General features: G+C 38.7%; 2 protein-coding genes and 1 long non-coding RNA gene across 6 annotated transcripts in view; 1 reads left to right on the top strand and 2 right to left on the bottom strand.

The window, feature by feature from the left end:
- The window catches only part of gipc3 (GIPC PDZ domain containing family, member 3), a 10,743-nt gene extending 3,933 nt beyond the window's left edge, over positions 1-6,810 (top strand). The window contains exons 2-6 of one of the 2 annotated variants that reach the window (XM_034881647.1): positions 258-443; positions 545-725; positions 3,271-3,380; positions 4,300-4,378; positions 6,267-6,810. In XM_034881647.1, coding sequence (XP_034737538.1) covers positions 258-443; positions 545-725; positions 3,271-3,380; positions 4,300-4,378; positions 6,267-6,418 — 708 coding nt within the window. In that variant the 3' untranslated portion in view covers positions 6,419-6,810. Of the gene's footprint in view, positions 1-257; positions 444-544; positions 726-3,270; positions 3,381-4,296; positions 4,379-6,266 lie in introns of both variants that reach the window. The other variant, XM_034881646.1, reaches the window with a different exon arrangement.
- A 1,325-nt stretch (positions 6,811-8,135) lies between these two features.
- LOC117950849 lies at positions 8,136-24,934 on the bottom strand. The gene is made up of 5 exons (XR_004657991.1): positions 24,855-24,934; positions 22,538-22,544; positions 15,029-15,034; positions 14,730-14,735; positions 8,136-8,146 (listed from the first exon to the last, which is right to left on the bottom strand). It is a non-coding gene; the product is annotated as an uncharacterized LOC117950849 (long non-coding RNA).
- On the bottom strand, positions 8,466-19,087 carry tbxa2r (thromboxane A2 receptor). 3 transcript variants are annotated; one of them, XM_034882212.1, is made up of 4 exons: positions 18,773-19,085; positions 12,516-13,398; positions 10,998-11,142; positions 8,466-9,724 (listed from the first exon to the last, which is right to left on the bottom strand). In XM_034882212.1, exons 2-4 carry the CDS (start codon positions 13,311-13,313, stop codon positions 9,591-9,593), a joined length of 1,077 nt encoding a protein of 358 aa, XP_034738103.1. In that variant the 5' UTR covers positions 13,314-13,398; positions 18,773-19,085; the 3' UTR covers positions 8,466-9,590. The 3 variants fall into 3 exon arrangements, with proteins under 3 accessions (XP_034738103.1, XP_034738102.1, XP_034738104.1); XM_034882213.1 differs by having other exon boundaries at positions 9,529-9,724; positions 11,009-11,142; positions 18,773-19,087; XM_034882211.1 differs by lacking the exon at positions 10,998-11,142 and having other exon boundaries at positions 18,773-19,070.
- Positions 24,935-25,586: the final 652 nt, after the last annotated feature.

Raw genomic sequence — 25,586 nt, 5'->3', positions numbered from 1 at the left:
ACACTGTATGCACATACATATAACGTACCAAAGAGTAACTACAACTTCAATTTCAAATACTTAGGGGCCCCTTTAAAATGGTAAACGTAAAGTTATTACACTATTATGTTTCTAAATGGGAAACTTAGTGGAGTGTTAATCTTGTTTACTACAGAGTGTGGACATCATATCATAAACAGTTTAATCTCAATAAAATATAATGTGTAGTAAGTTATTAACAGAAACAACTTAAATTTTGGTCTGTTTCCTCAAATTAGATCCTGTTCTGCACCCTCAACTCTCATAAAGTGGACATGCAGAAGCTACTGGGTGGCCAGATCGGACTGGAAGACTTCATCTTTGCTCACGTCAGAGGGGAGACCAAAGAGGTTGAGGTGACGAAGACGGAAGACGCATTGGGCCTTACTATCACAGACAATGGAGCTGGATATGCTTTCATCAAGGTAAACAAGTGGCAGAGTCTGGGCACTGTCATCTCAATTTGTAGAAGGCTGCAAACTGGGAATCTCACCACATTTAAAACACTTCAATATGCTTCTTTCAGAGGATAAAGGAAGGCAGCACCATAGACCAGCTGAAGTCAGTATGTGTTGGTGACCACATTGAGGCCATCAACGACCAGAGCATTGTAGGCTGTCGACACTACGAGGTGGCAAAGATGCTAAAAGAGCAACCAAGAGGCATTCCCTTCACTCTCCGCCTGGTGGGGCCCAAGAAGGCCTTTGGTGAGTGGAAAATGTTTCTCGATTACTGGACTTCACTGTCATGTGCAGAACCAATGAAGATTGGAAGTTCTACACATGCAATCCTCAATCAGTCAGAAATAGTAGTTAAAAGAAAACATGTTGTCATTTGCAGATGGGGTTCACCTTGTAGTACGTTTCTTCAAAGAAAAAATTACAATGGCTTAATTTTTTTTAGCCTACATATAACAAATACTCTAATGAGAAGGCACTGCTATCCCTCTACGCAGTGTAAGTTGACACTGGGTCTGTGCACAGCTAACATTAACACTTAATAGTGTTTGCACACATCTGACTGTGTAATCACTCGCATTCCACGATATAAATCCAATCTTGATTAGTAATGGGATAAAAAGGTTCAGTACCAACAGCAGAGTTTTTTTGCCAGGAAGTGAAAACACTAAAGTAAAACGCATAAAAAATAAACATTACTATTATTGCCATCCTAAGATCTAACACAGTGTGTTGGCCATGATTATTAAAACTGACATTAAAAAGCATCAGCGCCAAAAGCTGCACCAAAGGTATGTGTCTTATAATAGTACTGTCCATGCAAGGTGTAGCACCAACAGCTGATTTATCCTTATAAGGCCACACTCTATTGTCCACAGACTTTGTTGTCCACAGTTGGTCCAAGTGGTTGATGGATTTTAGCCTTATCCGGTACTTTTCCATATCTCATCAGCCAAACAGGAAGAGGAGATAGGTAAATTTAAGAAATTACTGGCTATCTGCCAATGAGCCGGGAAAACAGAACAGAACAGCTACGAAGAATCTAGTGTGACAGTTTTGAGTTTTGAATATATTATCTTTGAAAAACTCTTAGCAAAACATTGAAACTAAATAAATTCCTTTAGTTGGCAGTTCTTGTTTGCAGGTACTAAAGGTGCTTTTATTGTCACATACGCATACATGTTACAAAAGTCATTCTCTGCTTTTAACCCATCCCTCAAGGGAGCAGTGGGCAGCCATTAACCGTGCCCAGATCTGAGCCTGCCCCTGATCAAGGGCTTACTTAATGGGCACTTGAAGAGGCTTGATCAAGGGCACTGACTGGAGAACCCAGTACATGTTTTTTGAAGGTGGGGGAAAGTGGAGCACCCGCAGGAAACCCACGCAAACATGGGGAGAACATACAAACTCTACACAGAAAGGCCAGCCACAGTGCTAACCATTGGGCTACAGACTGAGTCTTTAATATTACAGAGAAATGGAAGTACTTTGTTAATTGTTTTTGTGAAATAATAAATGTACAGTGCCTGTTAATCACATAGTCAATTACAGAAATAGGTTTTTAATGTTAATCATGTACCAAGACAAAATTGAAAAGGCTTGAGGTATTTTTTCATCAGCCAGAGGAGAAAACAATGCCCTTTAAAAAGTAGATAATGTACAATAATGAATTTAAAGTTTTTTTTCTTAGTTACAATTCACCTTCAGGCACAAGACTAGCAAAACAGGAAATGAAGAATACCAAGCAAATCTCTCAAGAATTGAAACACAAACACACACTGACTGGCTGCCAAATCTGCATATGATGGATTAGATTTCATGTGTAAAATGATTTATTACGCTAATTACAATCCTTAACGTAACAGTCGTATGTAAATATCAGAAATATTAGAGAGAGAATACATAGTGCGCAGAGTGAGTGTGTTTCACATGGGCATTTCAAGATTGAAGAGAACCTTTTTAGTCATTGTCTGCAACAATTTAAATGCAGTTTTAATATAATTATTTACTTAATCAATTAAATGAATAAAGATTATACCCTGTTCCTTCTCAGTTTTTAAGGTCACACAAATTAAATTACAGAAGGAAAAAACATATTTGCTTTCTGAATATCCGTCACACACACTTTTTAGAATCATATAGACCCTTGACACACATTTGGTAGATTCCCTCCAGTGAACAGATGTGCATTTGTTTTTAACTCAGACTCTGTGGTATGTGTTATAACTAGCAAGCAACGTAATTGGTAACAAAAACAAAGTTATTAAGGTTTTCAGTTAGGTAACAGGGTACACATTCACTCTATAAATACTATTGCTTTACTGTAACTTTGGAGACATCCTAATAATACAAAACGCATGAACGTGACTGGCCTTCATACAGTTCTTTGTGTAGGTGGATCACAACATCCCAACAAACTACACACTGAAGTTGGATTTGAAATGGCTTGCCCACAGGCAGCACGCCTCTTTTAAATTGACTTCTCATTTTATTATACACCAAGTTATTAAAACAATGTTTCACGTTTTCTACATCTGAACAACAGTATGTGAATTACAGTTTGCTGCTTTGGTCTTTGTCTATTCTCGGTAAATGTACTGTGTGGGAAAGACTTGGTTTCTGACAGAAGCAGGACATGGTATTTAGCAGTAAGACGATAACAGTGCCACCTGCAGAAACAATGTTGAAAAGGACAGATGACCACTGTTTCACACGATGTCACAAATAAGAATTCCACAGATTATGTCTTTAATTTGATTAATGGTTATCATCCTGTTTGCATGTGTGTGGTCAGACATGATCGGAATGAGGACGAAAGCGCCAAAATCTACTGAGGGCAAGATGGTAAACGGGAGGGAGACACTGCGTCTTCGCTCCAAGGGTGCTGCTACAGTTCAGGAAGTGGTGAGTTTCACACGCTCTACTGGACAATGACCGCTTAGCTAGAACCCCCCCAACAAACACACACACACACACACACACACACACACACACACACACAATTGGTTTGTTAATTATTTCAGCTTTAACTTTTCAACTTAATTTTTGTTGAGTTTTAGTACGTTTTCAGAGAATGTTTGGCAGTTTAATGGCTTAGAAGAAGGCAGAGAATGGCTTTAGTCTTTGTGCTATTTCTGTGTCTGATGTGAATGAAATGCAGCACAGTGCTATCTCCTGGAATATCAAGTCTGTTCAATTTCAGTGATTCAGTGTCACGAGAGTTGACAGAAATTCATGCCGTCTTTTTTGGTAGGTAAATATTATCTTAAAAACAAAAACTGAAATAAATATTTTAACATGCAAAACAGTTTTAGTTTATTTTTATTTAGTATTTGTTTTCAGTTATAAAAAAAAATATTTTAGCCCTAAACTGAACTGAACAGCCCCAGTTGACTCTGATCCCAAATTAAAACACAGTCACAAAAAATCCATGATTCGTTATGGAACAATGTCTCCATCAGCTTCGCCAGAAGCGACCTTTGTACACATAATGATTCAGACTTCCTACATGTCTGTGCAGGATGTTTCACATCACACTGAACCATGATGTGAATACTGAAAAGGTTAACTGGGGTAAACTCAAGAAGGAACAAATGAAACAAGCAGTGAAGACTTAGCAATACTCAATGTCATCTATAAACTTTGATATATTTATATAACACAAAGATAAGTGATAAACAATAGCCCAAGATATGTTTGGCTCTTGGCACATGTTATGGAATGAGAAGGTACACTTCCACAGTGTTTGCATCACCATATTTAGAGGGTGAACACCATGAAATCCACTAACACCACTGTATTTTCCTGTCCGTGCCGCCAGCAGAATGAGTTTGATGAACGTGCCATGAAGAAAGTGGACGACCTGCTGGAGAGCTACATGGGCATCCGAGATCTGGAGCTGGGTAAGACCACACACATAACATGCAGGTTCTCAAAATAGACGTGTTTGATTCAACATTTGGATGTAAGGACATGTTCATACACTGATCCAGAAGTCAGTGGGGTTTACTGTGTGCTGTAAAAGACTGTCAAACTGCCTCACGGCCTTTCTGGCATGCAGAGTTAGGCCAGGCCAGTTCAGCCCGGGGTCGGATTAAAGGAAAAGTCCACATATATGTACTCACCACAAATAATCTATAATGATGAACTGTACCTCCAGGGAGCAGTTGTATGTGTGTTTGGTAATTTTGTATTTTTATTCTATCGCCATGTGTTTTACCTCCGAGCTTCAGTATTCGTGCTTTGTGGTAGAGGAATCAATACCATTAGTTGTTTGACTATCGCTTTTATCGGCATCCTCACTGTCTCCCTCTTCCTGTGGGTCAAGTTTGCTAATGTTGAAACCTCAAAAATTAATGTTACCTGAAATCTCACAACACACTTTCAGTCACTATGACAACTAATAGTGTGCCAAAATATGGACAATAACGTTGCTGTCAATTGGCTTATCTGCTACTGTTAGCTATTGACTGTTACCTTGACACCATCCAGCAAATAGATGGTACCATAGGTAGGTTACCTGAAACCGGTCATTTAACATTACCGCACATTTTACACAGAGTTTAACAACAAAACTAACCTAAACGCTGGGTGAACCCCCATTAACCTGGAAAACGGTTTTAAAACAGTAGCTAATGTTAATACAGTGTGTCAGAGATTTACAGCGTCTCTTGCCGCAAGCCACAAGTCTGAGCCACGAGCCGAGGCAAGCTCACAATGTTTAGACTGTCTACTTGAACTAATTGCATTTTAACATGCTACATGTATCAGGGCTGCCAACTTTTCCCCAAAGTTTGGAGTGAGATTTGGGAGGGCCAACCTATATTTTGCCGTGTACAAAGCAATTTCTTTGGGTCGTTATCCTTCAGGGTTAAATTGCGATATGTTATATGTGGGGAATGGTGCTCTCCCTAGGGGGGTCTGGGGGTAAGCTCCCCCAGGAAAAAATTTGAAAAATAAACCATTAAATGGCACTTTCTGGAGAGTTTTTTTGCAAAAAAATGGAGAAATCAAGTCTTACTTGATATGTGCAAAACTGTAGGGTTAATAACCTTTCTGTTGTTGTAGTATCAACAGGTATTAAGGCATTTAGCATTTACATTATTTACATTGTTAACTTCTTATGATATAAGAACTGATCCAGACAATGTGCCAAACATAATGAGCCACATGAAGAGACAGTAGCATATGTCAGCAACAGCTGAGAAGATTTGGGTCTGTGGTGAACAGGTCCAGGGGTCCCTGCCTGGTGTAGGGACCAGGGACCCAAAGTTAAATTAATGTTGAGGGATTAACTAAGACCACTGAAATTCTAAAGAATAAGAACCATTGAGTTACATAGATTCTTATGCTTTAACCTTTGTGCAAAGGTTCAGTAATGTTATGCACTTATCCTCTGTGCCCCACTTACTGTATTTACTTTTTTGGGAAAATAAAGACTATTTGTTCATTTTATAAAACATCAAATTAATTATTTACAGTTTCATGTAGAGATGCACCGAGGTTAGAGAAGCACAATAGTGGCCCACAAATCAGAGCAGATTTAAACAGTCTGACAGTGCATTTAACATGGGGATTACAGTACACTCAGTTCAGTTAGCTATGAAATTTGAACAAAATTTTGAAAGTTGCTCTCAAGTCCCTTGTAAATCATAACTAATTGGTCAATTTGTTGAGGTAAAAGATTAGAATATAAGGCTATGTCTAAATACACTTTTGATGCCTTACCAGCATTCGGTGGTAGTTAAACCTGGATTGATTCAAATCTGTCCCGTTCCTTCTTTTCTGCAGCAACCACCATCGTGGAAGCAGGCAAAGACAAGAAGAACCCTGATGATTTTGCAGAGGCCTTGGACTCAGTTCTGGGAGATTTTGCTTTCCCTGACGTGTTTTTGTTTGATGTATGGGGAGCTATTGGAGATGTCAAGAATGGTAAAATGTAGAGTAAGTTACCTTGTACACAAAAGCAAGCTAAAGGGAAAGCTGTCTTCGCTGGTACATCTAACAGGGAAAAAAGAATGTGTAGATGTTTTTAACTTTTAATCACTTTAATTAAAACCATGCCAGGGACCACAATTTATTCAACTATTTCCCTTTGAACAGTCAAATTACAATAATCCGCCCTTAAGAAGATCATCACTGTTAATATTTATGATGAATATAACTGAATTTTGACAAATCTTTACAATAAACACAAAACACTGAAAATTGTAGTGTAGTTTTTAAATACATTTTGTCCTGAAAGACTCAAGGACTGAAATTAACCTTTATGGGGTAGAAATGTAGCTCATGATCTTGTTCAGGAAAACAGTGACAGTCAAATTAACTGGTTATACAAAATGTTTTTATGGCTCCCTTCACTTAAGTTTAGGCCATTATGTAAAGGATATGCGAACAATGTGTCGGGAAACACAAGAGACAATCAGCCAGCCATCTAGGAATCAAGGAAGTTAGATGAGCTACATAAACGTTTTTCCTGTGATAAAGACCCACTTATCACAGGAAAAAACACAGGGGAGGACCAAGGAGACATTTTTGGGTCATCACAAAGTCAGAATGTATTGGTCTACTTCTCCATTACCAATAATCAATGCAAGCTTGTGATCTATGCGCATGTTGTGTACGTTATAATATGTTTGCATGTTGTATTATATTTATACAGAACTGGTTTACTCCTTTCAATTACCAACTGGCCAATTAAAACTTCAGAAGAGAAATTGCAATTTAAATATTCTAAGCGGCTGATTTAATATGTATCTGTTTTAAGACACAATTTTCATCTGAAAATGTAATCATATGATAATTATTTGTCACAGGGATATTCTCCAGATGTATGGTCCTGCTCTGCAATTCACATTTTCCTACATTATCATTACTGTCAAACAGGAACAAAGCCCACAAATTCTCATGATAAAACAAAAAAGCAAGACAAACTAAACTATCTTGTGTGCATGCAAACCATTTCCCTGGGGTTCCCTGCGATTGTTGCCTGAAAGAAATGAAGGTCTTCATGCCCCACTAATTTTAAAATACCATGGTATCACATATTCACTTGCTTCCCACTTCTGCTAAAAGTTCACAAGAAATGTTTCTGTTTCATTCAAAGAGAGAATGTAAATATACTTGACCAGTATGTTGCCGTCTTTATACTTCAGTAACACTTAGATTCGATGTACTGCTCTCTCTCTTCCTGTCTCTGCATTGGAAGTTATTTACTGTAAAATAAACCAAAACAAAACAAAACACCAAACTAAATGTTACATGTTTTCTGGCTTATCAAACTAAATAAACAAAGTATTAAAGTGATATTCATTGCATACATGTACGCAGGTAAACACTGAACTGCCAAGTTTCAAAACGCAGTTTGACTCGACTTCCCTCATTCTGGCTATGCTATTTCAGTACATCAGTATTTTATTTCTTTAATTTCCTTGCGGGAGTCATCCCAAAGGGATTAATAAAGCTATGTCTAAGTCTAAATCTATTTGTCTTCTAGCGATGTTGTTTTTAAACTCTTTGTACATGATTACACCCCTTAATGAAGACCTGATGGGACATTTCACATGTTTAAATTGTTGGTAAAAATGTTGAAATCATAGTTGTCAAGACTTTGTGTGTTTTAATAGAAAAACCCATCTAAAAGATCTTTTGTTTTCTGCATTTTACTAATCCTCAATTTGTAGGTACAATCATGTGCCATTTTATCAAGCACATTCAACATTTACACTTCATTTTCACTGCATGATAATACTAATGAGTTAAAGCAACACTAGAGAACTTTTTGTAACTTAAAATGATGTTTTCCAAAAACTTTTCAGTGGTTCATCAACTTGTAACAGGGTGAACGGCACTCCTGCATTCATTATTCGGCTTTATTGGCTATAACTGCACCATGCAAGTTTACCAGACCGGGTAGCGGATCTGTGGTTCCCATGAGACATAATGGGACAATTCCGCTTCAACCTATCGGAGGACCGAAGCGGGAAAACTGTTACTTTTACATTTTTGTTTGCGTGCCTGAAGTTGACAGTGCAAAAGATTGTTCTGCCACTGACAACATAATCTTAACATTTTCAGGGTTTTCACAGACATTTTATTTGTACAATAATCACATTCTCAATGGCATCCACTTTTCCTTTTTTCTTCCTCTCCCAAACCCGGGTGTGTCTCTTAATAACAAGCAGGATTAAACTAGAGGGTCCCATTCAGGGATTTTGAAAAAGATAAAAACTGATCATTTCAAGGGTCTGGGCAGTTAGGTTCTATTCACATGCATTATCAATATATTTGACAAATAGAAAACACATGCATTGTCATGTATTGTATAAACTCTTGAAATGGAAATAATGTAGGCTGCCTTTGGCATTCTAAGCCACATTTCATTTTTGTTAAATCATCTTCACTTCACATCTTCCTTCAAAATCCAGCTAAATACTTCCTGAAAGGGAACAAAACATAAACAGTATGAGTTGGAAAAAACAATTAAATGATAACGTGACACTACACAGAGTCTACATGAGCATACAATGCATTACATCCCATCAAAATGAAGTATCACATTAAAACAATCACCTGAATTACCACACAATGTCCATATCCACTGTAAAAAGTTATTCATATTCATATATATAAAAAACTTGGAACAGTACAGTACATGTAGAAAAGGGTGGTTCATCTGGATAGCTTCACATCTATTTTAGGTGACTGCTGTGTGCTGTGGAGTGGTCTCTCTCTTTAAATGTTGCTCTAAATTAAAGTGTCAATGCTTATACTGTTTCAAAATAACAAAACAACGGGGCAATCCTGCTTCTTATATTGGTCACAGTTAACATGAAAACTCCTTCAGAGCTTTAAAACACAGTCCAACACATACTATAACCCCAACGATGTCACTTAGTCTGTGGCAACAACTCAAATCCAAACAATCACGAAGAAGGAGAAGGTGGCTTTAGTGTAGATGGGGGCATTACATCTGATTTCTGCATCTCTCCTGTTTCATCTTGGCCCAGGGTGGACTTAAGTGAAGATTGTGTGAACCTTCGGATGGTGCTGGTGAAAGACGGGTGCAAGCTCATGATGGAGCCCCGAGACCAGTCAAGGCGGGGGTTGACTCTCTTAAGAACTGATCTTCGGAACAGGATGTATACCCACGGATCGAGGATCTGGTTCCAGGTGGCAAAGCGTAGCCAGAGCAGGAGGCTTTTTATCTGGAGGGGACTTCCGGATAGCACTGTTTGTGCAATAAAGATCTGGTGGAAGTGGGAATGAGGATGAAAATAAGAAGAGGCAAAGAGGAAAATGACCGAGGGACGAAGTGGGAGATGGATGAGAGGTTTCATAGGAAGTCAAACAGTAAGGAGAAAAGAGGAAAAAATATGTATATTGTGAAAGAGAGCAAATAATGGTGGAAAAGAGTGGGCAGGAGAGATTAAAAATAAGGAACAAGAGGGACAAGATGAAATTGGTTAATATTGCAAATGCACACACACACACACACAAACATACACCCACACACACGCACACACACACACACTGGAACATGATTATCCCCCTGCTTTAATTAATCTGCCTCATTTTATGTGAGTTATAGCCTTGTTAGCATTAGACCAACAGTTTCTTGTTGTGGGAAAACATGCTACCAAGCTCCTTAAGGACTGACCTGGCTTGTGTATTGTTCCAAATTTAGCTGGTGCCAAAAAACGGTTCAACTGTGGTTTACACTAGAGCAATGCAAGGAGAAAATTATATAAGTATTAAAAACTGTTGCATGCAAGTGTTGTATTAAAGTGCAAACCACAGTTATAGTAAGGCAAACTTTTCTCACAGGCAGAGGTGCTCCAGAGACTGAAACTATTAAAGAGGCACAGTTGTCCAGTGTGCATGTTAGCTTAGTTGCTTCCACTTCCACAGAAGGCGGCATTCACGGTTTTGCTTACTGACAACAGCCTATTTTAAGCTATTGTAGTGAGTATGCATTTTTCAGCTGTGTACAATACTTAGCTTGAATAACTTTCTTGATGCTTAACCCTTATCTGTAAAGATTTCTTCAGCTGTGCTTCAAAGAAATGTTTGAGTGACTAAACAATTGCAACTACAATCTGCAGATTGTTAAGCTTGATAGTTTAACAATCTGCAGAATGTAGTTGTTTTGGATGAGAAACATGTGTTAGTTCCAGAGAATGAAAGCAGATGCAGAGGCAATAACATTCATGACAAAGGGCTGAAACTATTTGAGTTAACTGTTTTTTAACTGACTAGGAAAACAAAGTGTAGCTAGCAGAAGCAAAACAATGATGAGACGTGGATGCACTATGAAACACGCTACCAATAATACTTTGAGCTTATGGGTAATGGTTTGGAAGCTGCGAGGCATGGCGTACAATCCATTCATAAGTATCATTGCCAGATGTTTAGGCCATGCTAAGGTAGCCGGCCATCCACAGCCCAACGTTCTGAGGGAGGCGTGCAGTCTCTATAGGGATACTGTGTCATAGTAATAACCTTTTAAAGTTTTCGTTTTACTTTTTACTCGCCTTAGCCGGGACATTTTACACATGATGTATATCCAGGGGTCAAATATCTGATTGCAGGTGGCCATTCGTATGTAGAACAAAACTATTTCATCTCTTACAGGATCAGCAGTCACCACGCTCATCAGAATATATATCTGTGCAGAGTGTCACACAACTTTAGTTAGTTAAGACAGTGCTGCAAAAATATGTGCACCAGTCAGGTAACTTTGGCACCCTTGTTCCTTACCCTGATAAGGACACAATGGAAGCTTGTCCCATTGCTGAGGATGACCTTTTATTCAGAAAAATAATTGCTGAGATCTTAGAATGAAGCAACATCCTGAAAATGCTCAGTGACATCCAATGTCAGTACAGGTTGTGAACAAGCAACAGTTTTGCCAGATTAGCTACCACCACAATGTTGCTGATAATCTCTCATTAGAAACACCATAACCGCACAAAACTATGGCACTGGTGGTTAAAGTAAAATCAAGGAGCCTGTGTAATTGTTGGGACTATTTTTAGTGATGTTGCCATGTTATTACTAATTACATTGGTGAGCACAATGTTAGTACCGATGGAGTCAATAGCTACACAAGTATAATCCAAGTTGTAATACACTGGAGTTTTACCTTTTAAAGACACTGATTTAAATGCTGGTTTGTCATCTCAACGAAGGCTTAAGAGGCTTTAGAAGATCAGAGAACAACTAGATAGGAAGCTACATTGCTAAAGAGAAATGAAGCATATAGAGGGGGTGGAGAAAAGACGCCCAGTGATGCCTTATTATGGTCTGAACAAGGCAACTCTGACAGCAAGGGATAGATGGGTCTGGGTCTGGTGTTTCTAGGTACCTGAGATATCCGTAATTTTGTCGAGACAATTTCTAAAAGTGCTATGCCATATCGTAACTGACTGTGTGTTTACATCTTCCCATCAACAACCTAATAAGGGATGTTTCATTGTTACTTTTGGTAAAATGTAGTCTATTAGATCACCCAATTTAAGATGGCTTTCCAAATTAGAATCAAAATCTTTGTATGATACAGAGACATATTTACTTTAAAATAAGATCAGAGTGCTTATTCTGTACGGAAGAGGATTAGGGCCACATGTTAAAAAAAATATTTGAGTTTGAGTTTAAAGTCGGTATTCTAAGAAAAAAGTCTGAAGTCTGACTTTAATCTCAGAATTATATATACATATACATATATATATGTATATATAAAATGATATGTAATTAAAAAATTATATATTACTGTACATATATATACATTTTTGATAAAAGATAACTGTCACACAGAAGACTTAAATTTGAAGAGATAATATTTGTCTCACTGACTGAGCTCAGTCAACTTCTGTATCAACCTTTATTAATGCAAAGATACTGTACATAAAGACAGCGATGCAACAGGGAAGAGTGTGAAGTGTACTTCTTATTGTGGCTTTACCATTTAGCATAAAGCCCGTCTTAAACATTATACATGCACACATACAGGGCCTACTTATTTATTAAATGCAAACTCACCAGAAGGGGGCACCAGCAGATAGTAGCGATGACCATGATGAGGATGAGCTGAAGCATCATCTCTATTTCGTAGTCTCTGCGACGCTGGGACCCATCCTGTCCGCAGCACACCCTGATTAGGGTCACAACGCTCACCGTGTTCAGAAAAAATGACACAGCGATGCACATCAATCCGACCAGAGAGAAGACCAGGGAGAAAGCCAGGTCACTTCCCTCCGAGCTGATGTTGAAAAAACACCAGGAGCCAGGCATCTGCATGTGGTAGCTCCCAATGCTCGTTAGGGGCAACAAAGCTATGCCACCTGCAATCAACCACACCATCAACACCATGTAGACCGCCCGTCTCTTGGGCATGCTGGTGGAGCGGGCAAATGGAAGGTTGATGCCAAAGAAACGCTCCACAGCCATGGCGGCACCAAGCATGAGTGGGCACAGTCCGTAGAAGACCATGGACATACCCATGAAGTTGCAGAAGTGGCAGTTTGGATCTAAATGGCGCCAATTAAAGTGCGTAACATGGAAGGAGATCACGATGGAGCTAGTGACCAGAAGACCCATGAAGTCAGTGACCACCAGGCCACCCAGGAAGATCAGGAAAAAGGAGCGTGAGCGGCTATGTGTCTGCTGGAAGGACTTGAGGAGAACGATGAAGGCGATGAGATTGGAGATGAGACCCAAAGTGCCGAAGATGGATGAGAAGTATGCCGAGGCAATGGTAGGGCGGTATCTGAATGGAGGGCTGTTGACAGAGTAGCAGAGTGGGGTGTTGTTGGCGAGTGGCATGGCGGAGGCATTCATGGTGGCTGGTGTGGGGTCGTTATTTGAGATGACTCAGAGATGGAATGACAATACCAGCGCGAGGAACTTCATTTCTCTCTTCGACCTCAAAAGTAAAAAGAGAAAAGTAAAATATTGAAACATTCAATACCATTGAAATGAGCAAACTTTCTAGCTACTGTGAGAGTTTCTGCTAGTTTTGTTGCACTAAAAATTTGGCATGGCATTTTTCTTTACTCTTGTTGATAATATGCTAAATGCTGGTCTTTATTCAAACTGAGTATGTTGAAACTGCTAGTGCTGAAAATTGGTTTGGTTGGTTTGTTTATCCATCCATTTTTTTAATGCACGTTTATTCCTATCTAGAGTCATGCGACTGCAGGAACCAACCTTTATCAGTTGGCTGTCCACCACATTCTCTTGCTTAAAAATGTTAAAGGATCATTCTGGTTTACCAAAATGTCAATTTTTATATTTTGTATTGGTTATTATATCACTGTACTGTATTTACTAAAGTATTTGCATGATCTTGGAACATGGCTGCATATATTGAGGGAAATAGGAGTTGGTCAGATGATCGAACAAGTTGCAAACAAACCAACAGTGCAGTGGGATTATCTCAACTTTATGGAGGTTCTACTGAAAATGTTAGTAATAATTTCTTGTTTTATAGGAAAACTGTGCGTGTACAACTACAGCAAGTTAAAGTTGAACTAGGAAGTTTGGCTGTAAAGTGAAAGTCAATGTAACAGCTCAGATACAGCAAGTACATAACACCCACACCAACAGAAGCAGACAGGGACAGCATGGGGCCAAGTGACACAAAGAGCGATGTAGACAGAGAGAGCTGTCATATCCTGGCAGGAAATGCAGTTATGTGAGCAGTACTGGCACAGTAAGAAACAGGAAATAAACACATCATATCGCAATCAGTCTTTGATGTTGTCCCTAGTGGTCTGTCCCCACTGTACTGCCTGTCATAGTCATATGGCATACTGGCTTCAAGCAAAGTCGGGGTACACATTAGGCTGGATATTGAAGTGAAATCAAATATTGGACCTAAATAAGCATCATTGTACTTAAATATATACACAATTATTTGTTTGATGGGATTACCATGTGGGTATTAATATCATTATGAATAAAATACAGAAATTAACAGGACGTTTCAAAATACCATGATGTACGATGATGAACATTTCCCAAATAAACCTGTACAATGTAATGTTTATTGTTGTTACCTGATGAACGTACTATGTGTATTTAAGTCCCAATTAATTGTATCAGTGAACAAAAGGAGTAAGGACATACTATAGTGTAGCTGTTACGTCCATGATGGTGTTACGTTTTTTAAGATCTGACTAAACTTTTAGGAAGAAGGAAATTGGGTCTTAAAGAAGGGAAAGAAAAAGAAAACTGGATGGATCATTGGAGAACTGATAACTGCACTAGAAAACTTTGCATTTGATGGCAGAGAGGGATATTTGTTTGAAAATGATTAAATTCAACACTCAGAAAACCTGTCTGATCATCTGACCGCTCTTGTTGTTTGTCCAAAACTCAGCACTTTACTTGGGTACAATATTTGTTACCAATAAGAATAAGCACTGAGAATAATATACTATAAAATAATTGTACTTAGGATGGGCAACTACAGCAAGTCAAAGGTGAACAAGGAACCTGGGTTGTAAACTGTAACGAATGGTTACAAAGGGTAGTCGCTGTAATTATTTCACCATTTTCTTTCAATTTCTTTTAAACCTGTTTAAAACTTGTCGGATCATCTGACCGCGCTTGTTGTTTGTCCAGATCTCAGCCATTTACTTATTAGCCCTCACTTTATTTCACCACCACCATTACCACCATCAGTTTTTTAAGGTGTTCCTGCTTTCTGCATTAAATTCCAACACATATTTCTTCTCTCATAACTATTCTGTAGTATTGGTGGTAAACTTTTGGAAACTGAAGAATACCTTTAAAAAACCGTTTGGCACAAATCACAATCATGATGCAACTGAGCGCTGCGGCATTGCAGACTTTTACACGCCTGATGTAGCACGCATTGGTAGTTTTCCGGGAAAAAACAAAACTATCTGGTGGTTCAGCTGCACCACAACAAAAATAGTCTTTTTTTAGCCAGTCCCACCCTTGAATTTACGTCTCCAAAGTGAGAAACAACACATCTGCTAACAGTGGGGGGAAAACATGTTGAATCCCAGACAGTGTATAATTTACAGCTTGTTAAAATAACGACGTTTTCACGTCACAATTCTTTGTTACCATAAATTCAACAGTCCTTGAGCACTGTTACTGTTACTTCAGTCCTAAGTTAATCCTTTACACAGGACTGGTGTTAATAACGTCACGCATGCCAGCTACAGCTTTGCTTGGTATGTAGTTGCAGATTATGAAATTCTGTGAAACTAATTAATTTCTCATTTTGCAAATACTAATTTGGAAGGTAACTTGCATGCAGCCCAGAAATTACAGTTGAGTTTGAGTAGGTTTACTTCTTTTTTTCCTTTTAAATTAATTTTGCTGCTATTGTACTTTAGTATATATGCTGCGGCTAATTCACACCTGGGTGAAACTCTGTGACAGTCTTGACAATGGCACGTTGCTGCCACTTGCCAGGACACTCTTGTAAAAGAGATTTTTAATCTCAAGGAGTTTTTTTATCCTGGTTAAATAAAGGTTTGAATGAATGAATGAACAATCTTGAAATGTCCTGATAAAAAAATGCCCCTGCAATTGAGACCTTAAGGATAGGAATTGTATTACATATTTTTAAGATGATAAATATTTGATTCTATTCTGCCATTAACAAAGTGGGCATAAGAAATGTGCTGATGTATACATACAGTATGGGAAATGGATACATACATAAGTGATGTTCAGTGCACATTGTTTAAATGTTATAATCCTTTTAAATACTTATTGTTATTACCCAGTATCCCTGGATTTATTTTGCCTGCCTAATTGTCAATATTTTCAAAAAGGCTAAAAATGTGAAGACACATGAAATGAGAGAATATTCTGCTAAAAGCATACTACACAGGTCATTCCATACCTTAGGGGATACTAGAATGAGACAGAAGTGCTTGACGCCAGCTCTTTAGAGTGTGCCATTAGCTACAAGAGCCCATTAGCATCTAAACTCAATATGTCATAATCAAAATTGCTTCATTGAGGCAGACCAGTGGTTTGCTATTCAAACTAATGGGAAACCACAGAAGCGTAATGGCGAGGTGCATATGCTCTATGCAATGGAGAATGCAGAGCGTGTGCAAAATATCTATCGAGAGGTTCCTGAACTGAGTATAGGTAACTGCCATGGATCAGAAGACACTATTCAAGGACGGTTTGTACTGTGAAACATTAGCTGCTGTACTGTAACCATTTTTGAGACAGTCTGCTGTCCATCTAACATCCTGCTCAGTCATAATGATAATGAAAAAGGTTGTTATGCATGACTTTATAAAGGCAAAAAGGACAAAAGGACATGAGAGCGAGCAATTCATCTGCAAGAATATAAAAACTATCCATAGCCAAATTCTATTGCATTTAGTCTACTTTGCCAACACGGATGGTTGACATTATTCTCTCAGTGAGGTAAACAAATAAAAAAGAAACTGCGTTGAAACACGATCCAGCACCAAAAATCTAGGGTCAAAGGTTTTAGTTTCTGACAAAGAATTCTCCCACAGGGGATGAGCTTTTGTTTATTTGAACCTAAGCATCATCAGTGGGAGAGGCTCCGGCTGGGCTGGAGGCTTTTGTCCCTGCTTCACCCACGTTTCCGCTCTCTGGTGGGGGGGGGGGGGGGGGGGGGGGGTCTCTGCTGCTCTCCCTTGGGGAGTGGCATTGCTGTCCTCAGGACATGTGGTCGCGGGCCCTTAGTGCTTTCGGGGGGTCGTGGGGTGCTTTGGCTACTGGGGTTCCTGCCTGCCTGTTGCTGGGGTCAGTGGGACACAGTTGTGGCGTCCCACTCTCACTAACAAACTACATTCTGTGATAGTCTTACACTTACACACGCACGCAAACACACACAGTCGTGTCTGGCTATCTTTGTGGGGACCAGTCATTGACATAATGCATACCCTAGCCCCTTACCCTAACCTTAACCATCAAACCTAAATACCTAACCTTATCCCTTACCCTTACCCTAACCATAACCTAACTCTAACCCTACTCCTAAAACCAAGTCTTATTCCTCAAAAAGCCCTTTAACGTTATGGGGACCAGCATTTTGTCCCCACAAAGCTGTCAGGTCCCCATAAGTTTACTGTATTCACAGTTTTTGGTCCCCACAAATGTAGCTAAACATGTCTCATACACACACACACACACACACACACACACACACACACACACACACACACACACACACACACACTCTCAAAGAAATTTAGGTTGTCCATGGTTGTCAACAGGTAGAAGTACTCTTTATGCTTTTCATTAACTAATTTATTTACCTCTGATGTTATTATTCTAGTTCTCATGGCTGTGTGGTGCGGTGTTGTTTATTTATTTTACTTGACTGTTTCTGATTTTCTGATTTTGATTATCACCTGTAAATTCCTGCTGTGGTTATATTGCTGGCTGTCTCTTTGTCATTCTTTTGTTGTTGTTGTTTGTTTCTTTGTGTTACACTCCAAGTCCCCGTCCCCGTTGTCTTGCAGATTTTGTTGCTTTGTGTAATTGTTGCTTTCCTTTGTTGTTTTCTGTTGTCCCCACCCCATCCCCATCCCCTTTCTCCTGCAGGTATGGTCCCTTCTCTGCGGTGTCTGTGTGGTATTTGTCAACCCATCCCCATTTCTGTCCCCCTGTCCCGCCCGGTGACAAATCATACATCACATAATAAATAAATGAAAATACAAAAAGACAAAAAAAGAAAAGACAAAGGAATCTTTTAAAACTCTCTTGTTAAAAGCAAAATCTGTTTGGCACAACAAGGTATTCAGCTCTTCATACTGTATACCAGGCTGCAAGGCAGGACAGGTTTAAAAAAAAATATTTTTTTTAAAAAAGGTAGGAGACTGAATGTCTCTTAAATGTGACTTCTTACAAGTGACACAATGACAAATGATGAAGAAGTTTTCCATTTGTTGAAACAATGTCTAATGCTTGCATTTACTTTTGCAATTTAATAGCAGCAAAACAACAACTAATAAAATCGAAAAAAGGCAACTTCTACTGGATGCCGTGACAAATAAGAATCCTATAACAACCCTAATTAATCTGATAAACAGCAACAACATTTTTAATCATGCACACATGTAAAAGGGAAGGGTTAGCTAACCAATATTATAAAGACCCTACTAAGTTAGACAATTCTATATCCAAACGTTTTTTGGGGTTCCTTTACAGTTTAGACACGTCAAATGATACATTTAAGGTAATCTGTCATGTTTCATAAACATAAACTGTACATGACATATACATAAAGTTGTTTACAAAGTGATTAAAATGTGTCTTACCACCACAGAAGATCTTTAAAGGACCAAGCTGACTCTCAGTTGGGTTTGCACCACTCCATCCAAAACCATTTAGGCTTTCTGCACTTAATAACACAAACAATAGTCATAGGAAGAGGTGGGAAACATGCCACACACACACCAAGTCCCAACAAGTCCCATCTGATGCAAATAAAGTCCTAAATGAAGTACTACAGCAGGCTGTTCGCAGAAGCACACGGTCATCTGCACTCTTCCCCCAAAGCTCAGATGCTCATCTCTCCCCCTCTGGACAGGCTTCCTTTGGATCAGTAAACCCCTCCCAGAAAGACAAAAGAGGAAGGGCTCTAGGAAGACACCACAATATTTTAGGCAGAAAAATGAGCTACAGGGGAAAGTCACTAGGCTTTTAACTGGAGTTAGTCAGCGGTGCACAGTGGGGTAAAAGGGGTGATTGTCTCATGCGTATGTGTGATGAGAAGATGCATGTGTTGTCCCTTCAGGCTGCAGAGGAGGTCAATGAAAGATTAGTTAACACACCAAAACATAGGATTTCTTATTTTTTGTTGCTATCCGAGAACAATGTTTCAGACAAAATGTTTCATTTAACGACTCTAAGATTAGATTCAGTACTAGCCTGGAACAACTGGAAAAAGCTGGACATGCCATCAGCAGATGTTTTTACTTATTTGTTTTCAGGTATTATTTCAAATCTGACCTTCACAGAGTTTATAAACCTGAACGACTTGCTCAGATTGAAATATGCAGTGCAGATGTGTATCACAGCTGCCAAACACTTTCAGCAAAGGGCAGACCTCTAAATCCATTACAAGGATGATCTGGCAGAAATGAAGGTAAAAGAGTGATTTTTTTTTTTACTTTTTAACTTTACCTTTATTTTGCCAGAGTAAAAGATTACAGGATTGTTAATAATAAAAGTCAGTTTTTTTTTCCTTTCCTGAAAAATATGCACAGTCCATAAATGTGTATTGAGTCTGAGGAAAATAGTCTGCTAACTGCAACTTCACTTGGCATAATGTGCATCAGTAGACATTAAGTAAACAGTCTTAAAAGAATAGTTCAACATTTTGAAAAAATGGTTATTGTCTTTCTTGCTGAGACTTAGATAAGTAAATGTATGCACTCTTAATGTCTGTGCGTTAAAAACAGAGTCATATTGGGGAGGCGATTAGCTTAGCATAAAGACTGGAAGCTGGGGGTAACAGCTAGCCTGGCCAGTGGTGGTTTAAACAACAAGTCCTCCAAACCACACAGTGATATAGGTTGTTTATTCCTACCCTCTGATATAATCCATAGGAGCGTTTCACAAATTAGAGCCCCTAGCGGCGGGAGGAAATACAACCCATGTGTGCGTTTTCCATCGTTATCTAAACTAGAGAAAGAAGAAACAGTTACAATTTTAAACATGTCCACGTTTCAATACTACTTGGTTATATTTAGTCACCAAAGCTACTTAGTTAAGTTAAATCAGACTTCACTTCCTGTTACACGTGACGCAGCTCTGGTTGTTCCGTTAAGTAAAAGAAAATCAATGTTGTGAATACGTTACATTTTATTTCTGTAAAAGCTCTGAACAAAGTCTCTCTCATGTGTTTAAATTGGCAACAGAAAATGTATACAACCTTGTGTGGCTCATTTAAACATTAGAACATTGTGAAGTGAACCCTAATCATGTCGCTTTGTTCCGAGCTCGTAACTGCTTTCAGAATAGCCTCACAGAGGTCAGGCCAATAGATGATACGATATGACCCACAAAACTTTATTGTTTTGTTTTTACAACACTCACTTCCTATTTTTATGACACTCACGGTCTATTGTTGTTTTCAGATGGGACACGATCACTGGTGTCCAGGATGGCGCCACATGCAATTTTGGGGCTAACAAGTTTATTAATCACAACCGTTACATACCATCACCACAACAGGTTAGCTTTCTCAAAAGACTATGATACACGAACAACAATACACGCAATAATATCCATTTTTCTTAGTTAAGTTGTTCAACACTGCACAATGAATAATTAGTAGGGATCCAAGCCCAAGGATGCATGGGCCGCAGTGGCAAGGCTATGCGGTTCACACAGCAGGGCTGTGGAATCGTGTTGTTTTGCTAAGGATTCTACTTCTCCTCCGTTATTCTTCTTCTCCGCGTAAAACCCCGGCTGCAGCCTAAACCGTACACGGTGGCGGTGTGCCATTTTCAGGACTGGTCCAAAACTCAGACGCAAAAATTGACCCACTTCCACCTCTAGGTGGTGCTATAGCAGAAAAAACGCATTTGGCCCTTTAACTCCAAAACCATACATCTGAATTTAAAAACCATATATCCACGCACTCCCTGGAACCAACTGGATCTCATGATATACAGACCACGCCAATTTCATAAAAATTGACCCCTAGGGGGTGCTATAAATACAAAAGTTTATGTCTCATGAACCGCTCATCCGAATTTTACAAAAATGTGGTGGGTACCATCTAGGCCCACTCCTGAGCCAGTCGTTACATGTGGGTACTGATTGATTTAAGTGGGCGGGGCCTATGGGCCCACGTTTGGAATAACAACTTACATTTACGTGAAATACGGGAAATTAACAGGGTAGATGTACAATAGGTAGCTGACCTGACTTACCAAATATTACAAATGTGGACCACTAGGTGGCGCTACAATGACGTCAAACATGTTTTTGTCTATAACTCCCACAACATACATCAGACATTAAACGACTTTACATCCACATGTTCACTGAATCAAGCCTAGTCATGCAATATAGGCCACGCCCATTTCTGTTTAAAGGTTTTTCCGTAACATTGCGCTAAGCACATAACCAAATTTTTTTAACTTTTTCTAGGCTGTGCAACAAATATGCACAAAACCTGGTAGTTAGCATCGGCAGATGGCCTTGACAAAAAGGTAAATAAAGATTTTTTACGTTAACATGTGCGCATTTGACGACCAAATACATTTTCTGCAGCAAGTTAACAAACAAATATATCAAATATCGGCCAAATTAAATGGGATCAACACATAACTTGTGGGAAGTGTTTAACATTGCTCCATGATGCTCTGTTCCAAATTCAGTATAGATAGGCAATTAGGGGGTGCTATAATCAACGTTTATTGGTTTTGTCTAAAAACTCAAAGCATTTCAATGGGAAATTTGCAATTATAATATATCTGCCACAATAAATGCTATCAACACCAAACTAGTGTTGATTGTTTAGCATGCTTCCCGGAAGCCCTGTTTCAGATTTGGTACAGATATATCATTATGGAGCGCTATAATCAACGTAGAACATTTTGGGCCAATTTATCCCTTCTGAGGTCGAGTGCGTTGTAGATGACGCCAAATGGCACTTTTGATCCATAACTTTGTAACTTAATAATATAAATAGTAGAAACATAATGTCTTAGGAGCTAAAAGCTAACAGTGGCCCAATTCTGCTGATGTTGGTGTTGTCTTCCTATCCTTTACAGAAGGTTTTGTATCCAGCCTAGAAAGACAGAGTTTTTCGGGGTTATTTTGCTATTAATCCGTACTGTTACATGCGTCTCTCCATATTTACCGAAATTTGCCACCCCCACCGTTTCGCTTTTGGTTCCACTTTCGTGCGCTTAGTCGTTGGGGCCGACTTGCACGGGGAGGCTTGGACCCTGTTGTAATTGCCTGCAGTTTTAGTTACAATTTTCTCTTTCTGGGGATAAATGTGGGATAAAAATATTTGAAAATATTTTTTATAGATGCGGCCACCTAGAATTTCCCCTTCCAACAAAAGGCCTTTTGACTGCCTTCCACTTCCCTCCCAATCTCCATCCAATCACTAGTGACGGGAGTCCACCTCCCCCTCTCCCTGTTGTGGATGTCTAGATTCAACTAGAAACACGCCCATTTATTACATTACACCATGTCACAATAACATTAGAATCAAACATCTTGCCAAACTAAGTTTTCAATTTGCTTCAATGTGAATGGAGTTGGTGCTTTCTTCACAAAAATCTGTTAGCCGTAGGTGGAGTAGCCTACTGTACTGTCACTTGCTGTAAAAACTCCATTTGGTTTAGGCAAGGGGTGACGGTAAATTTGGAGATATTTACAAAGTAGTTTGTGGATGGACAATACGATCTAACAATAAAGACTGAACAATACAAATGTTTGCTTTTGCTCTGCTCTTCCATTAATCTATCTACTTTTAAACAACTGAAGACTCACAGTTTGTCCAGCCTCACAAGTTCTCTACATACAGCAAAAATGTGAAAACGAATTACAATGAGGGAGTAGGTATCATTATCAGTGTTTTCCACCCACGCCCATCAACGGCAAGTTGACTGATCTTGCTTTTAGTTTGGGCAACCTTTTGCCAATTTGAAGACACAGGCCTGTAATCTTGGTGTAATCTCTGATGAAGACCTATCATGTGAAGTAGTAGCAAAAGTGTTGCAATCATTTTCAGTTAAGGCACATTATTAAGATTGAGGTGTTTTCTTTCATGTGCTGACCTAGTGATGTTTTATTCATTCCTGTCCAGGCTTATTTATAATGACATCCTTTATCCAGGGCTCAGCAGCAGAAATAGATTTAAAAAGGGTCAAACTCTTGTACTTTGATTCCTAAAAGTAGGACCGATTTGCATTATCCTTAGAGTATGGGGCAGTGGAAACCAATCTCCCACCAGTGAAGCTTGATAAATCTTACTAAATGTGGCATCATTGATTGATGAGGCTGCCAGCAAAAAGTTATGGTGCATCACACATTTATAATACATTTAATAATACTGTTTTTTTTAATGTGAAAATGGAATGGAAGTATGACATTCCCCTTGTGTGAGGTACACCTGTACAATCAACGTACAACAAGCCAATACATTAACCTGTAATGACACTGTGTAAGTTAATGTATTGTAGTTGCTGAATTTCTAGACATTTAATTCTCACACATTTAGATTAATTTGAAACATTTATTATTAAAATAGAAAATTAAACCAAACCAGCAGGAAAACAAGAACAGTAATCATTTTACACAATCATACAAAATCTGAAGCACTGAAGTACAACACAGTGGATACACTGACTTTATCAAGCTATGGTCTTGCTTTTGGCCGGTGTGGATGTTTTCCTCTTCCAAGAGCGCTACTGATTCTGTTCCTCATCTGTCCCCCATGTGCTAGATGAAAGGGTCTGAGATAAGGAATGAAATGGTGGGTGTGCAAATAAGAACAATTTATTACACTGTACACTGACTATGTGAAAGAAGATTTAAACACATGCAGTGCAGAGAAAAGCAAAGCTTAGATATTTAACATTGATAAAACTAGCAGACCAAAACACTTTTCCAACTATTGTATAAATGGATGTAATGTATTGGATACCATTTCAAGCGTACAGTGCTAAGGTTACACATTCGGTTTTGCTGTGAATGTTTTTGGGAATGTTTGAACTGAAACCATGTTCACACTAGACTGAAACTAAATGTCTTCTCTGCGTATTGACCTGCTATACACCTAAAAAGCAGTGTTGTCCACAGTGGATAGATAAAGTACCTCGTGTTACAAGGCAAACTGAGCTTTTCCAGAACTGTGATGCATTGCTGCTGTCATTATGGAATTTAGCGGTGATGAAGATAAAGACACTGCAGCCTAAAAACACACATGCAAATAGATCAAACAAAAGCAGAACATGTAAAACACCCAATTTTGCAACACATGCGCAGCATTTAGAGAACAAAATGCTGCAAACTCAGAAAACACAACCAAATATAGAAATGCTGCAAAAACAAAAAAACACAACCAAATAAAATGCTAACTGGAAGAACATGAACAAGAGCCAGACGAATGATGTCCTCAACATCAAGGCAATCTGCAAAGCATCACTGTTTGTGGTGGCCTTGCTGTTCCTCTCTGTCTCTAAAATGAAGTGTCCAGCTGCTGGGAACAAACAGGCAGAGGTTGAACTCCAAACTGGTACATTTGGTAGCTAATTGCATTAGGGGTTAAGTGCTAATTTCCTCAGGTCACCACTCTAATTTCTCAACTCAAGGCTAGTGGTTTCTGAACCACACAGTGCTGAAGGTTAAAGGTTTTAGATTCACAACTTACTGAGAAAACATTAGAGAACCCTTTTGCAATTATGTAAGAACATAATGTTATCTGAAAACTGCTGGTTAAAAAACAAAGCAACTGATCTCCGGTATTCTATAATGGAGTTCAAAGAAATTTCTAAGTAACCCCAAACACTTGACCGGTAGTGTACATAAGAATATGTAAAAAGGAAAAATGTGTGAATTAGGAAACAAAAGGACGATTTAACTCTTCAGAGACACTTGAAAATATATGATTTTCTCGCCTAAATTTTTACCCTTAAAAAAGTGATGCAGTTTCCACATGCTTCGGCCCTCTGGGATGACCCTGAGGTCATTGGGAAGTTAACACTCCCAATTTGTTGGTTCTAGTGGCATTGTGACACTAGGCCTTACTGACACAGAGCTACAGAGGTTAGAACACAGAATTTCTATTTCTGTCCAAGTAAATTATCTGAAAAATTAATAAAAGCGCTACTGTAAGCATATTACATGGGCTTTATAATAAAATAGTACCCTAGCCACATGTCTCAACTTAGAACAGAAAAAATCCAGAAAAAAATGACTTATAAAATGGATTTTATATGAATTTATTTCTACAGATATGTCTGTGCGTTTGTCTTATTTCTTATTTCTAAAAAAGCCAAAAAAGTGCTAAATACAAAACTTCTGAAATACAAAAACAAATCCACATCACTGTCACATATACCTAAAAGAAGTACATACATAGATTTATAGAAATAAGTA

The sequence above is a fragment of the Etheostoma cragini genome, chromosome 9 (genome assembly GCF_013103735.1).
Source record: "Etheostoma cragini isolate CJK2018 chromosome 9, CSU_Ecrag_1.0, whole genome shotgun sequence".
Classification (NCBI taxonomy): Eukaryota; Metazoa; Chordata; class Actinopteri; order Perciformes; family Percidae; genus Etheostoma; species Etheostoma cragini.
This window is presented reverse-complemented; position numbering and strand designations above follow the sequence as displayed.

Coding starts and splice junctions, on each gene's coding strand:
- tbxa2r (XM_034882211.1), bottom strand. CDS start 13,313: ATGAATGCCTCCGCCATGCCACTCGCCAACAACACCCCACTCTGCTAC. Junction 9,725..12,515: donor TCTGCTGGTGCCCCCTTCTG/GTGAGTTTGCAT, acceptor CACTTCCACCAG/ATCTTTATTGCACAAACAGT.